The following is a 17438-nucleotide window of genomic DNA, read 5'->3' as shown; positions in this document are numbered from 1 at the left end:
CAAGCAAAATCCAATATGCTAACAGCTTTCTCATTAGGAATATAAATGTCATTAACAAGGTTGCATGATTCTGGTTCTGGATTCACAACAAACATTTTTAAGTAACAATTTGGGCACAGAGAATTCCCAGGAATCACATTATGTTTCACATGGGACGCTGTTTCACTCTCACATAACAAGGACAAATGTTCTTCCCTCACACCTTTAGTAATAGGCTTATAATGAACATTAAGTGGATCACAGCACTTTCTTCCAAAAATGTGGTTGTACTTCAGAACATATTTCTTCTCCTGATACTCACACACAAATGTTAGACAAGAACTTACTTGGAATTTAAAAAAAGTTTGTCTAACTTCATCAAAGTCATTGACATTTTTCAAGCTTTTTGAAACAACAGTAAACTGTTTTGTGACACACTTCACTTGCTATCTGTCCAACAGAGCACTGTTCAGCCATGTTATTGCATACCTGTAAATCTCTCAAAATTAATTACAAATTACACACAGAACAAAGCACATAACACATTCTACACTCTCCATGATGTATGTACATCCACTCTAACAGAGGTTTCAGAAACAGACTGACTACAACAATGTCACACCCACCAATAATGTACTTCTTTACTGACGATAAACCTAAACGTAAATGGGCAGTTTTATTACCATAGAACAAACGCAAAAGCTCCTATTGTTTAATATTGCATTATTAAAAATAAATAAACTAAATGAGTATTGGGTGATAGTGTTAATTAAATATGTGTCACAATTCAATTTTATTACAATGCAACAATAAACCATTTAAATAGCAAACAGCCACAAGATCAGCTGTAGAGTAATGTGAATTATTTCCTCATTTTCAGAAATTCATGTCTTTGTTCACAGTCAGATATCAACGTTGAAATTTTTACGGTACGTTGCTATCGTATAGGTGTACAAACTGTGCAAAAATCATTTTTTTTTTATATTCAGTCCCACCTGAGATAACTAACCCCAAACTTCACAAAAAATGAAAATTTTCAAATTTCAAAAATTCATAAAATATGAAGGAAACATTTGTAAGTGTTCTGGCTCTATATGAGGCTAGTAGTGTATGATATTTAACGATAGGAAAAAAAATACACACTCATACTCACTCCTTGTTTGTTATTTTTGAGCCTAAAAATTGGATTTTTGAAAATTTGGATACCAAACTTTGGAGGTCATTTTCACTGGTTACTTTTGAATTTAGGGTAGTATGTGTAATAGACAATGTTGTAGAGGACACTTTTCTAAAAACAATCATGTCAATTGCAATGTTGTAACTTAAGCCAGTGCAGAGATATTCAAATTTTCGCTAATGTCTCCAGACTGAAAAATCGTTGCACGCCTACAAATAAAAACGGCCACCATCCAATAAAGGTGCAAGATAATTTTTTTTTTTTTTTAAACTGTTTTGAACTTCTCAAATACAGACAATCACATATAAAAAATTGAAATATTTAAAAATGGTCAAGCAACCATCGCTGGACCACTTCATATGGATTGACCCTACGGTGGATCGAGGAGCATGACAGTGAACTGGAGTGGATGCCTCGGCCGTCCCATCGGCCCTACCTGAGCCCCAACGAAACACACCTCTGGGACGTTACCAAGCACCAGGTTTGCATCCAGAAACCACTGGCCCACAGTTTACGAGAACTGTGTGACCTGTGCGTATGCAACTGGTGCTGTGGTACGTAGTTCTGAAAATGCACAAGGGACCTGCTCAACCCCTGCCACACAGGATTGCTGCTGTACCACGTTCCTAAGGTCGGCTGATGTGCCCATATAAAGTTCTAGCTCATCAGCATACATTTGTTGGTTGTTGGAGCATCACAACTCTGTGACAACAAATATTGTCAAACTGGCCTTTTGTATCAAATGTTTGATAAACATATTTAGACACCAACGATACAGTACTGCATTACTCAAACAGAATGACGATACAACAAAATTGTACTTGAGATACGGTTTCAAACGAACGACAGTTCGTGCAAACACGTTCGGTGGCAGTCATGTTCGGACCTTATGCAAAAGGTACATCGAATATTTACAAAGATGTTACATATGTATCGTACGTATTCAATTTTTATCGAGTAGTATGCACACAGGAGGAGGAGCAGTGCAGTAAATTTAATGATGTTGAAACTATAGCAGAGTGTAGTCTACAAATTACAAAAACATAATAAAACATATTGTAAGATATTACATGTACATATTAAAACCATAATATCTTAGGAAAGAAGTGTCTTGATATAATCACCTGTTTCATGTCTGTGTCTGTCTCGAGTCACTGTGATGGTAGGGCGAGCTTTGAGACAGTGCAAAGCTTCATCATTGTTGTTGTTGTTGTGGTCTTCAGTCCTGAGACTGGTTTGATGCAGCTCTCCATGCTCCTCTATCCTGTGCAAGATTTTTCATCTCCCAGTACCTACTGCAACCTACATCCTTCTGAATCTGCTTAGTGTATTCATCTCTTGGTCTCCCTCTACGATTTTTACCTTCCACGCTGCCCTCCAATACTACATTGGTGATCCCTTGATGCCTCAGAACATGTCCTACCAACCGATCCCTTCTTCTGGTCAAGTTGTGCCACAAACTTCTCTTCTCCCCAATCCTATTCAATACTTCCTCATTAGTTATGTGATCTACCCATCTAATCTTCAGCATTCTTCTGTAGCACCACATTTCGAAAGCTTCTATTCTCTTCTTGTCCAAACTATTTATCGTCCATCTTTCACTTCCACACATGGCTACACTCCATACAAATACTTTCAGAAATGACTTCCTGACACTTAAATCTCTACTCGATGTTGACAAATTTCTCTTCTTCAGGAATGCTTTCCTTGCAATTGCCAGTCTACATTTTATATCCTCTCTACTTCGACCATCATCAGTTATTTTGCTCCCCAAATAGCAAAACTCCTTTACTACTTTAAGTAAGCTTCATCATAGAACTGGTAAAAAATTGTTGAGCAGTTTCTCATTTCCTAAGTAGTTCTGTTCATTTAAAATACTATTGTATTGGCCTCTGAGACAGTTATACATTTCCACTTCTTTGTATACATTCCAAATAGCGCTTTTTATGTCTTGTACAGAACCTCCATTAAGTCACTGATGCCAAGAGCTTTGTGTTTTGACTCCTTCAGATGTGCTTCAAAGGTAGACAGGGACAAATTATGGTGTATCCTTCAAAATATATGCTAAAAGTTCTTCCCGTTTGGCCAGTGTAAAATTTTGAGTGGTTTCCAAACAAGTTTTGTACATATCTAATTTTTAACATGGCAAAGCTTTAAGAGGAATATGTTACAATTATTGATGATAAATCAAGCAATGTAAAATCCATGCGAGAACAACAACACAGAAGGGACAGATTGCTACTCACCTCATAGAGAAGTTAGCACAATCACAAACACTGCTAAAATGTTATAGCTTTCGGACAAAGTACTGCATCTGTAGTAGAACACACACACACACACACACACACACACACACACACACACATACACACATATATTCATAAAAACACAACTCACACACATGGCTACTGTCTCAAGATGGTGGAGCTTTAATAGTGCATAAATAAACTAAAATTTGAAGTGCCATAGAGTCATTTAAAGAACTCTTCCCAGGTTACTAAGCTAAATCCCATTTGAGAAATATAGCATTGATGATAAGTACATCTTCTACCCATAAAGTTTCATACATCCGTTTATCAGACTGTTTTAATATTTTAGCAATAGTAGCAATGTTTTAATGATAAATATGATGTTTGCTCTCAGAAGTACTTGGATAAGTAGTGTGCTTCATACTGACAGAGACAACAAACCAATATGGCAATATCTGTCGTTAAAGAATTGTGACCGCTTAACATCCAACAAATATACGTAAGCATCTACCATATATAATGTTAGCTATGTTCTGTTTACTCTCTGCTTTTAACTTTAACATTAACAATAAATACCGTACTGAAGATGTAAATTCCTTTTCGTAAAATAATGTTAACAGCGCACTTGAAAATTATCAAGCCATAACTGTGCAACAGTGCAGACGTAAACCAAAATTAAAGTGGCATGCAGTCATTTAATAAATGCTTCCAAAGTTATTAAGTGAAATCCCATTTGCAAAATGCAGCACTTTCTTACATTTTTCTCAGCACATAAGTTCTAGTTTCTATCTTTTTTAAAATGTAATTTCTATTTCCTTTTACTGTTTCCATCCTGGACAACACCACCATATTTCTGAGTTAAAAACTGCTAACAAAAACAACAGAAATGATGGACTGCCACCTACTGAGACATACAGAAGTTCAAGTAGTAATGATGGATAATCAGACCACTAACCAGAGCTCTCCTATAAACATCAGAGCGAGTACCTCATGTTGCTCACCTCTGTATGCTTCAAAGTAATATTCTTATCATTAAATATATGCATTTTTATTATTCTCTTCATGTAATACATCACCTGTATTCTCCACCTGACGCTCGTCAGACGGCTCCCGAGATTCACTGTAAGCATCCGTCCAGGCTTCGAATCCGAACGAAGTCTTGAAATCATGTCGAAAAATTTGGGAAGAACTGTGTGTATGTGGTGAGCCATAAGTTTCGGATATGAGTCCAAAACTGCATCCAGAAGCAGCAGGGAGTCTTCCTGAATGGCATGGTTTATGTGTGTCATGGCACAGCACATGTAGGAGAACAGCACATTCATCAATGGCAGTATATGGACTTCATCTACCTGTTAAAAGGTGTTGTCATTAATACACAGTAGTTGAAAACATTACTATAAAAATGAATTGAGACATCTCAGATAATAATTATGCAAACCATCAAAACCGAAGAAGAGTAAGACAACTCAGATCAATAAAATGTGGTTACGTACACTCAAATATTAAGTGAGGGGAGAACATTAGAACTGGTATACAGTGTGTGTTGCACATAGCACTGACGAAGTGCAGGGGCTTAATGAGCCAAGAGTGTGAAGTAGACAAATAAACTTCACTGGACAATAAATTCACTGGGCACCAGGAGCGATGTACAGTGGCTTGTGCTCACTGTGACGAATACATTGTATCAGAAGATTACAAATCCATGATCAAAGTTTAGACAAGAAAAGAACAGAAGCTTTCAAAATGTGTTGTTACAAAAGAATGCTGAAGATTAGATGGATAGAGAGGTAATGAAAAGAATTGGGGCGAAGAGGAATTTGTGGCACAACTTGACTAGAAGAAGGGATCGCTTGTTAGGACATGTTCTGAGGCATCAAGGGATCGCCAATTTAGTATTGGAGGGCTAGTGTGGAGGGTAAAAATCGTGGAGGGAGAAGAAGAGATGAATACATTAAGCAGATTGAGAAGGATGCAGTAGGTACTTGGAGATGAAGAAGCTCGCACAATATAGAGTAGCATGGAGAGCTGCATCAAACCAGTCTATGGACTTAAGACAACAACACAACAACAACGACAACCAATTGCGTTATAGTAATTTATAATAAACAAAACACAAAGAAGAAAAATAAAATGGTACACATTTATGATGTTGTAATGAATGATAAGTGTTGACACAATATAAGCATATAAGACAATAACAAAAGTTGTGCACTGGTTCAAATAAACGTGAACTGGATATTTGCATATCTGAGGAACACCGAATACTAAAGTAGACAGTAATCATTTATTTGTTATTTCAAAAATATAATGAAAATTGAACAATGTGAAGCTGAGAAATTTTGTTTCCTGGTGAACAAATGTGCCACAGATACTGTTGTGATGTTGGAAACAATCTACAAATCATGTTCTTGATTTAAAAACGTGTAGATAAATAGTAATCATCATCTGGACATTTGTAAACTACCAATCAGATAACAATTTCAAGAAAATTCACAAACTAGTGCTCAATGCTGATTATTTTTCAATACTGTAACAGTGACAAAGGGACTGCAGTTTTGAAACTGAAATTCATCAAATGAAGTCGATATCACGACTGTGTTAAATTTTTTATGCAAATAGGATAGTACTATCGTAGATCCTTTCGACAGGTCATACTCCCCATCAAATTTCTATTCTCAGATTCTGAAAAGATTGCAGAACAGCGTGCATCAAAAAAGACACAACTTGTGGTAGCTGGTAGAGATTAGCAGGAGAGCGAGTACAAGCCTAGGGCCTAATACTGAGGGATGCACACATAAGGAATTAAATTAACACACTATGCCAGTGCAATGCAGACTTACTTCCTTCCCACTGTAGCAGATACGGCAAGTCCGAGAACAGAGGCGCCGCGCTCACTTCTTACTAATCGACTTGTTCTCTCTTGCCGAAGTGTGCAGGAGAGTAAGGCTACTCGTGACTCAGCATCAAGTTAAGTGCACGATCTTGCCATTGTAAAGTAACACTGACAGGGCTAAATGTCTGTCACGATTTTTTTTTTTTTTTAAGGGCGCAAAACTGCTATGGTCATTAGCGCCCGGTCCGTGACTTAGGAAACAGTAAAAAACCGAAAATGGAAACCAGCGGCAATGGGAACGAAAGTCATAAAATTGGAGAAACGAAAAGCAGAAGGAAGGCTTAAAAATCCACTACAGAAAGGGGTAGTCTGTCAGGATCTGATGACCTCTAATGGAGATTTTTGTGAGACTGTCGAGAGCGTAAGATGAAAATTAAATAATGCAATGAACACAATTACAAACTGCAAATGTAATGCCTGGAGTAAGTTTGAAGCCATAGTCCACACTTCAGACAAAAAAGTATAGACATCATCCTATGCAAACAAAGTGTTCGTATTCTTGTTTATTCTACTTCCACCGTGACAAGACACATGAACTCTGTCACAAAAGCTAGGCACCGAGCAATGTCGCTGTTGTATCCTTGCAACCAAAAATCACACTATTTCTATATTCTTTTTGTCACAACGAGTTATGTTTTGAGCTAATAGCAAGTTACATAGTTTACCTGTGTTTACAAGCAAAGAGCAAGTTGTGTAGTGTATCACTGATGCCTGTAACTTTTTGGAAGTCTGCTGTAAATTTACTTTAATGATTAATCATCATTTAGATAATACATTTCATCCTCATGTCCTATTCTCTTGTACTGTTGTCAAAGACCCAGTAACATGCCGTGTGTGTGTGTGTGTGTGTGTGTGTGTGTGTGTGTGTGTGTGTGCGTGCATCAACTTAATTGTCAGACATTCTCTGAAAAGAGACTACTCTCTAAAATACACATGCACGCACTCTCTCTGAATATGCACTGCTGATCAGTCAGTCACTTTACCAAAAAGACTCAAATGTTGTTCCACTGCATTCAGGTCGGGACTCTAGGCAGGTCAGTCCACTTGAATGCTATTGTCTACAAACCACTGCCTCATTCGTGCCGATTCTCGAGAGTGTGAAATGTCACGCAGACAAAAAACAATCAGTTTCCCTTCTGTTCGCAATACACAATGGTGCAAAACAACAATGGAAATTCTCAGTATTTATAATACTAATAAGGAAATTGCAACCATTCATTCATCTGAAGCATCCTGATGTGTGATGCATAGAAAAACATAACAGCAAACAACATTCCCACTAACTTCTGAGCTCTTGCTCTTTTTCTAGCTATGTGTGTGACAAATAGAAACACGTAACGGAAAACAGTATTCACACTATCCTTTGAGCTCTTACTCTTTTTCTAGCTAAGTGTGTTACATGTTTCTGTGCGTCACATCAGGCCATTTTATGCAAGTGGTCGCCTTTCCCTTAATTTATGAACAACGCTGTAAAATGTGTTCATATCCTTCCACATATAGCATTTCCTTAGGTGCAATAAGTGGACCATACCCACACAAACCACAAAAAACACCCCCTTACAGTAAAGCCACCACCTCTGTACATCACTGCTGCCATTATGGCAGGTAGTGTTCTCCTCCCATCAGATTATCGGAGGATATAGTACAATTTATCAATGTGAGTCACTCATTTCCAGCCATCCACTGTCAAATAGCACCACTTGTTATACCATTTTAAGCATCACTTATTTTTTATTACAAAAATGTGTGTATTACAAATAGCTGCTCAACCAGTGTACTCCATTCTTTTTAACTTCATGCACACAGTCACTGTGTTAGTTGGACATCTGGTAACACTCAGGTGATTCCTTCCACCAATTTCACGAAATTTTTTACAATCACTGTACGCAACGTTCGACAGTCCCTGTCCATTAGTATATGAGTACTCAGTTTAGCTGCAGTTGCTCCATCATGTTTTCACTTTACAGCTACATTGCTAACAGTTGACTTGGCCAGCTTTACAAGAGTTGGCATATCCCCAATAGATTTGTTGCTCACGTGACATCCAATGACTAGTCCACATTCGAAGCCACTGAGCTCTCCTGGCTGACCAATTCTGCTCTCCCTCTTCTCTGCTGACAACAATGTACTCCCTGCCTTCTTTTATGCTGGTGGGTCTGCCTGTCGAGGCATCTAGTGATCAATTCAGTGTAACATAAAGGTCCCCAGACAGTTTGATCAAATAGTGTATACGCTTTGCGAATGTGCACAGTTACCCTGCAACGTAGCTTCTTACAATATACACGTATCAGAGTGAAAATTCGAAAAGTAAATAAATATCTGTATAAAGTGTCAATGACAACAGGTGTCACCCTGATAATGAACACAGCAGTACTTGGTCAGAGACTGTGCAAATGACGGACACATTTGTACGGGCGCACGACAGCAAGGTCTTTAGCGCCCATACGAGTGTCAGTAAAATACACAAACAGGAAGATAAAACAGCACATAAAACACAGGTAACAAATGTTGAAAAACTACTTGCACACTCGCACAGAACCACGCAAAAAAGTATTACATCAGTAGTAAACATTAACGACACAGGAAGAAAGTGGTGTCAGGAGCTAAAACAATATAGCAGATGGACACCACTGGCTGACCACAAGAACAAAAAATGGAGAAGACAGCCACTCTGCAACACAGTAAAACCTCCAGTCTAAAAGTTAAGGCCCGAGTCCAGAAACATCACAAAACTTTAAAACCTTAATCACACTCGTCTCACCATCAGCTAAAATAGAGTGCAGATCCCACCAATATTTGCTCCTGTCCTTGCATCACAATATAAAATGCACTCTGTTAAAATAAGGCAGATAGAGATGTGCACGGCACAAGCATCACAAAATGGGGGATCCTGTCGACAATGTCAAAAGCTGTGTGTGAGGGGGCAGTGCCCGATCCCGATTCTAAGATGCGTGAGGGTCGCTTCATCTCGCAGAAGCAACTGACACCAGGAATGCCACGGCCGGGTTGTTGTCTTCACCAGCCACAGCTTATTAGCAGTCACTGCCAGCCAATCCTCATCCCGTAAATGACAGCTTGCAAGGGAATAAGGCACTGTGCCACATCCTGTCCTCTGCGGACCTCCTCGGCAGCCCGATCGGCCCGTTCATTTGCCCATATCCCTACGTGACCTGGCACCTGGCAGAATGACATCTGCTTATCCTGCCACTGGAGCAAGTACAGTTAGTCATATATCAGCCAGACTAACTCCTCAACTGGGTATATGTTCTGTAACAATTGTAAGGCACTAAGGGAATTGGAGAAAATGAGAAACCGTTTGCCCCCAATACGAAGCACCTGCTCCAGTGCCTTCAGGATCGTGAAGAGCGCAGCTGAGAAAATGGTATATTCGTCAGGAAGGCGAATCCTGGCGACGCGGCTGGGGAACACGACAGGGCAGCCGAGGAAATTTCTTGCTTGGAGCCATCAGTGTACACTATTGTGGAACTATGATGCATATCTAAAATGTTAAAAAACAGATATTGAAACGTAAAATCTGATATACGATCTTTCTTAAAATTTGTCAACTCTAAAATAAGTCTGGGCCTCCACAGAAGCCACAGTGGAAACCTGCTACTACCGTGATGTAAAACGTGAAGACAGGCCACATCCATCTCTAGAAGCCAATTCTGTGCATGAATCGCACAGGTCTCATTGACTGTTGCCAGTTACAAAACAGTCTTTCCAGTGAAGGCTAAGCAACAGTATGGTAGATGGGTGGGTACGGTGTGGACAGTGTTTTATACAACTGGCGCACCGTAAGCAGCCATCGCCTGATGTGAAGTGGTGGTTAAACAGCCTCTGCAAGAGGCTTGGTATGGGGCTTGTTCTGAATGCCCCAGTGGCCAACTGAATCCCTTCACGGTGCACCACGTCCAACATTGTTAAATAGGAGGGTCTTGCAGACCCGTACACCGTGCACACATAATCGAGCCAAGATCACACGTATGCCTGTAAAACTACTTCCTCCTGCTGTGGCTACATCCACATCTACATGGTTACTCCGCAATTCACAGTTAAGTGCCTGGCAGAGGGTTCATTGAACCATTTTCATACTACTTCTCTACTATTCCACTCTCAAATGGCGCATGGGAAAAAGGAACACCTAAATCTTTCCATTCAAGCTCCAGTTTCTCTTATTTTGTTATGATGATAATTTCTCCCTACGTAGGTGGGTGTCAACAAAATATTTTCGCATACAGAAGAGAAAGTTAACGATTGAAATTTCGTAAACAGATCTCACAGCAAAGAAAACCGCCTTTGTTTCAGTGACTGCCACCCTAACTCGCGTATCATATCAGTGACACTCTCACCCCTATTGCACAATAACATGAAAAGAGCTGTCCTTCTTTGCACTTTTTCAATGTCCTCCATCAATCCTACCTGGTAAGGATCCCACACCATGCAGCAATATTCCTGCAGAGGACACACAAGTGTAATGTAGGCTGTCTCTTTAGAGGGTTTGTCGCGTGTTCTGCCAACAAAGCACAGTCTTTGTTTTGCCCTCCCCACAATATTATCTATGTAGTCTTCCCAATTTAAGTTGCTCGTAATTGTAATTCCTAGGTATTTAGTCGAATTGACAACCCTTAGATTTGTGCGATTTATCGTATACCCAAAATTTATCGGATTTCTTTTAGTATCCATGTTGATGACCTCACACTTTCCTTTGTTTAGTGCCAATTGCCACTTTTCACACTATTCAGAAATTCTCTCTAGATCATTTTGTAATTGGAATTGATCGTATGATGATTTTACTAGATGGTAAATTACAGCATCATCTGCAAACAATCTAAGAGGACTGCTCAGATTATCACCTAGATCATTTATATAAATCAGAAACAGCAGGTGGCCTATGACACTGCCTTGCAGAGCACCAGATATCACTTCTATCCTACATGAAGATTTACCATCTATCACTACGAACTGTGACCTCTCCGAGAGGAAATCACAAATCCAGTCCACACAAGTGAGATGATACTCCATATGCACGCAATTTGATTAATAGTATCAATGGTATTAAAAGCCTTCTGGAAATCTAGGAATATGGAAACGATCTGAGATCCCTTGTCGACAGCACTCATTACTTCATGGGAACAAAAAGCTAGCTGGTTGCACAAGAATGATATTTTCTGAATCCGTGTTGGTTATGTATCAATAAGCCTTTTTCTTCAAGGTGATTCATAATGTTGAGTACAGTATATGGTCCAAGATCCTACTGCAAATTGAAGTCAGTGATATGAGTCTGTAATTCAATGGGTTACTCCTATTTCCTTTCTTGAATACTGGTGTGACCTGTGCTACTTTCCAGTCTTTGGGAACAGACCTTTCATCAAGTGAGCAGTTGTATTTGATTGCTAAGAAAGGTGCTTCTGTGTCTGCATATTCTGAAAGGAACCTGATTGGTACACCATCTGGACCGGAAGACTTGCCTTTCTTAATTGATTTGAACTGTTTCGCAACACCTAAGATATCTACTTTTATGTCACTCATGCTAACAGCTGTTATGGTTTCGAATTCTTTAATATTTACGTCATCATCATTCATGAAGGAATTATGGAAAGCTGGATTTAGTAACTCCGCTTTAGTGGCACCATCATTGGTAACATTTCCATTGCTATCATGCAGTGATGGTATTGACTGTTTCTTGCCACTGGTGTATTTTACATATGACCAGAATCTCTTTGGGCTTTCTACCATATTTTGAGACAATGTTTCATTGTGGAAATTATTAAAAGCATCTCGCATTGACATCCACACTAAATTTCGAGCTCCTGTGAAACTTAGCCAGTCTTGGGGATTTAGCGTTCTTCTGATTTTGGCATGCTTTTTTCGTTGCTTCTGCAACATTGTCCTGACATGTTTTGTGTTGTGTCCTGACATGTTTTGTGTTCCATGGTGGATCAGTCCCATCTCTTATTAACTTATGCGGTATGAATCTATCTATTTCTGTCGATACTGTATCTTTGAATTTGAGCCATATCTAGTCTACACTTACATAATTAGCTTGGAAGGAATGGAGACACTCTTAGGAAGGCATCAAGCGAATTTTAGTCCACTGCTTTAAACAAAAATATTTTGTGTTTATTTTTAGTTGTTTTGGTTGATACGGTTTTGAGCCTTGCTACAATGCCCTTGTGCTCACTAATCCCTGTATCCATCATGATGTTAAGACATTTTAAGATACTTAAAGCTTTAAGTGACTATTTTTTTCAGGTCCTTAAGATGTGGTAACTACATAAGCTTAGAGTCAAATATGAGGCCCAGAAACCTCACTGTGCCTTTAAAAGTAAGGACAGTGTCAGTCATCCTCAACTCAGGAAAGGTTACAATGGAATGAGAACGGTTAAAAAGAACACACACAGACTTCTCATTGGAAAACTCAAAATAACTCTTCAGTACCCATTCATCCAAATGTTGAAGAGTTAGTTGCAACTGATGTGTTGTTGCTGCGAGGCTTGAAGAAGAACAAAACACAAAGAAGTCATCCGCAAACAAAGAACACTGGACAGGACTTTTCACTATGACTGTAGTGCTATTAATAGCAATGACAAAGACAGTACCACTTGAAATACTTCCTTAAGGGACACCATTCTCCTGTTCAAAGGGATCAGACAGGACGTCCCCAACTCAGTATCTAAAATATCATGGCGAGAAGAAAGGGCTGAATAAAAATAAGAAGACAACCACGAATATCCCCTTCGTGAAGCTGCTCCAGGATAAGATGCTCCAAGTAGTATCATAGGCCTTCTCGATGTCAAAAAATATACCTAGAAGGCGATGCTGGCATAGGAAGACAGTGCAAATGAGAATTGTCTAAAAGACTCTCTCTTAGGCACTCAAGGAATCCTGAGGAGTAAGTTGTCTTTTGTGTAGAAAGAAACTCTAGCATTAGCTCAAGATAGTTCATAAAAGTACAGTGAACATACTTCAGTTTGACTGCAAGGAAATTCAAATCATACAATGGAAAATCCAGGAAGGACTGTAACAATATTATTAAAAGGATAGTTGCTCCTCACCATATAGTGGACGAAGACACTAAATCGCAGATAGGCACAATAGGCACAACAAAACAGTCTTCTTGTTGTGCCTATCTGCGACTCAGCATCTCTGCTATATGGTGAATAGTAATTACACTTTCCATAATATTGAAATTCAAATCATGTTATACATGAGTAAAATCTTTACATTACAGCTAACAGTAGTACATAACACAGACATTTATTATAGAATTTTGGGACTCACATTCTCAATCTTAAGTCCTGGAATGCACATACTTTCAATAAATATGCGGAACAGAAAGAGAAAAAAAGAGAGAGAGAGAGAGAGAACTGCTCCCAGGGTATCAAGTGCTGGGCCACTGGCTTTTGGGTACCTCTAACCAACATGCAGTGAAAAAAATTAGAATCTCAGTTTCTTGGAAATGGAATACTGAAACTATTTAAAAAGTTGTAAAACTGAAATAGCTGACAAAAATCATTGACCAAAGTGTAGCAATTTGTTTCTACAAGTTTTATGGATCAATATATTCTCAAATTTGAAAGTACAAGATTTACTGTAAAATAAACCTGGAAAGCGCACAATGAAAGGCATGCCTCACTATAAGATAGCTTTTGTTATAAAGGAAAGAATAACAGACTTGGTACAAGAAGTCCCTCTGAAAGTATTTCTCCATTAAACATAAAATGTGTAAACTAAATGTACTCACTAACTAGTGCCCATGCATGAATTAATGAAGAAATCTTTAGGTCTAAAGAGATGTTAAGACAAGAAGATGGTTTTCTTGAACACATAGTATGGCAAAATTTTTTAAAAAAGGTCTATAAATCCAAATACCTTTGACTAAGATAATACAAAAGAACAGATATGGCAATGAGACCAAAAAATTCAAGACAAGAAAGACAGGAATGGCTCATACATTGGATAATGCTGTGTAGCGAAAGGTTTATTTCCTCTCAAGAAAAGCAGCAGCATTACGATGATAAAATCAGAATGTTTATAAGTAGCGGAGTGCCTATATTTGACTGAAACAATAGAAGTAACTGATTTTGTGACATTTTACGAGCTCCTAACCAGGAGCGAATTATATAGTTTCATCTATGTGCTTTGGAAATTAAGTTTTTGAATTTCTGCAACTTAATTTAATATTTAATAGACACAGTTCTTGTGTTTTCATTTGTGTGAGAAAGTAAACAGTTTTGTGACATTTTACAAGTTCCTAACCGGGAGAAAATTATTTAATCCCACCTGTGTGCTTTGGTAGTTTGGTATTTGAATATCTGTATGTTAATCTAACAATGAAAAATCCAGGATGAACTGTAACAATATTATGAGAAGGATAATTGCTATTCACCATGTAGCAGAGATGCTGAGTCACAGATAGGCACAACAAAATGACTGCCACAAAATAAGCTTTCAGCCAACAAGGCCTTTGTCCAGAATAAAAACACACACACACAAATGCAACTCTCACACACAACTGAAGCCGGAAATAGTCTAATATTGTATGTTAATCTATTTTATTAGACACATCTCTTGCATATTTGTCAGTTTCTACAGTAGACTTTCACAGCATGCCATTAGTCATTTGTTTGGTTGGGTAATGTAGTCTTTAGTATGGATAGGGACTGTAATTGCTGTATGCAGATGCTGGCTACGCATGTGACACTTTGCTCTCAGGTCCAGGCTGTGTTGGCGTTGGTTACATAGCTTGAGGCTGCAGTGGATGGGAATCACAGCGGTGTACTGACTGGAGGGATCCAATGAACATCCACGACAACTAGCATGTCTGCCAAACAGTCTGCACACATGGCCAGCCCAGTTACTGCTTGGACTGATGTTGACCCCTTACCTGCTGTCAAATGGGAAGTTGCCTTGGGCTGCAACAGTCTTGCTGGGAGACAAACGTAATGCCTCCCTGGATAGCCTGACAAACAGGTTAAAGCTTGCCTGTGGCTGACAGTGTCCCTCAGCCAGATGCAGCCACTTGTCCTGCTTCAGTGGAACATCTCAGCCTGTAGCTACCGTGTTATGGGGCCTCTTATTGTAGGCAGCAGATTCCTTGACTTGTGGCATATGGTGGTGGGGTTTCGGGCTCCGCTAAGTAGGTCAGATGTCCATTACACACAGGAGGCCGCTACACAGGTAACTGAGGCTGTGTGACATTTGGCAGTTTTTTAGGTTATAGGGTCATTCCATGTCAGTTCAACCAGGGGCTCCATCTCATAGTCTCAGATTTGACTGAAATTCAGTACACTAATTCTACCATGTGTGGAACACTTGTGTACAAAGTATTAGTTTCCCAATTAGTTCCAGAATTACGACTTGTGAAAGGAGGTGGCGTGACCCGGAAATTGCAACCCGCATCTGGCAATCTATCTTCAGACCCAACTTCAGGTCTTAATAACTTTGGAACTATTCCACACAGTCCAGTGAAATTTTTACAACCCAGTAACATCCATTTAGAGAACACACTCCATGAATCAAAACACCAACAACATATTTCTGAGGGAAAATAAAAAATTCCAACATGTGATTAAAAAAATGTAATGTGTTAAAAGGTACATACTGTAGGTGCCCTCTATGCCAAATATAATTCACTCAAAAAGGGTATAATTTTTTTGTGGTAAGCTTAATGTCCCATGAACCATGAACCTTGCCGTTGGTGGGGAGGCTTGCGTGCCTCAGCGACACAGATAGCCGTACCGTAGGTGCAACCACAACGGAGGGATATCTGTTAAGAGGCCAGACAAACGTGTGGTTCCTGAAGAGGGGCAGCAGCCTTTTCAGTAGTTGCAAGGGCAACAGTCTGGATGATTGACTGATCTGGCCTTGTAACAATAACCAAAACGGCCTTGCTGTGCTGGTACTGCGAACGGCTGAAAGCAAGGGGAAACTACAGCCGTAATTTTTCCCGAGGGCATGCAGCTCTACTGTATGATTACATGATGATAGCGTCCTCTTGGGTAAAATATTCCGGAGGTAAAATAGTCCCCCATTCGGATCTCCGGGCGGGGACTACTCAAGAGGATGTCATTATCAGGAGAAAGAAAACTGGCGTTCTACAGATCGGAGCGTGGAATGTCAGATCCCTTAATCGGGCAGGTAGGTTAGAAAATTTAAAAAGGGAAATGGATAGGTTGAAGTTAGATATAGTGGGAATTAGTGAAGTTCGGTGGCAAGAGGAACAAGACTTCTGGTCAGGTGACTACAGGGTTATAAACACAAAATCAAATAGGGGTAATGCAGGAGTAGGTTTAATAATGAATAGGAAAATAGGAATGCGGGTAAGCTACTACAAACAGCATAGTGAACGCATTATTGTGGCCAAGATAGATACGAAGCCCACACCTACTACAGTAGTACAAGTTTATATGCCAACTAGCTCTGCAGATGACGAAGAAATTGAAGAAATGTATGATGAAATAAAAGAAATTATTCAGATTGTGAAGGGAGACGAAAATTTAATAGTCATGGGTGACTGGAATTCGAGTGTAGGAAAAGGGAGAGAAGGAAACATAGTAGGTGAATATGGATTGGGGGACAGAAATGAAAGAGGAAGCCGCCTGGTAGAATTTTGCACAGAGCACAACATAATCATAACTAACACTTGGTTTAAGAATCATGAAAGAAGGTTGTATACATGGAAGAACCCTGGAGATACTAAAAGGTATCAGATAGATTATATAATGGTAAGACAAAGATTTAGGAACCAGGTTTTAAATTGTAAGACATTTCCAGGGGCAGATGTGGACTCTGACCACAATCTATTGGTTATGACCTGTAGATTAAAACTGAAGAAACTGCAAAAAGGTGGGAATTTAAGGAGATGGGACCTGGATAAACTGAAAGAACCAGAGATTGTACAGAGATTGAGGGAGAGCGTAAGGGAGCAATTGACAAGAATGGGGGAAATAAATACAGTAGAAGAAGAATGGGTAGCTTTGAGGGATGAAGTAGTGAAGGCAGCAGAGGATCAAGTAGGTAAAAAGACGAGGGCTAGTAGAAATCCTTGGGTAACAGAAGAAATATTGAATTTAATTGATGAAAGGAGAAAATATAAAAATGCAGTAAGTGAAACAGGCAAAAAGGAATACAAACG

The 17438-nt window shown here is 39.2% G+C and overlaps 1 protein-coding gene across 1 annotated transcript in view; it reads right to left on the bottom strand.

Annotated features, from left to right (window-relative positions):
• LOC126416187 (testis-expressed protein 10 homolog) overlaps positions 1-17438 on the bottom strand; it is a 159909-nt gene that overhangs the window by 89774 nt on the left and 52697 nt on the right. The window contains exon 4 of the mRNA XM_050083769.1: positions 4482-4754. Within this exon, the coding sequence (XP_049939726.1) occupies positions 4482-4754 (273 nt within the window). The remainder of the gene's footprint in view (positions 1-4481; positions 4755-17438) is intronic.

Source organism: Schistocerca serialis, chromosome 8 (assembly GCF_023864345.2).
Source record: "Schistocerca serialis cubense isolate TAMUIC-IGC-003099 chromosome 8, iqSchSeri2.2, whole genome shotgun sequence".
NCBI lineage: Eukaryota > Metazoa > Arthropoda > Insecta > Orthoptera > Acrididae > Schistocerca > Schistocerca serialis.
Note: the sequence above shows the minus strand (reverse complement) of the source record. Positions and strands in the feature narration are given on the sequence as shown.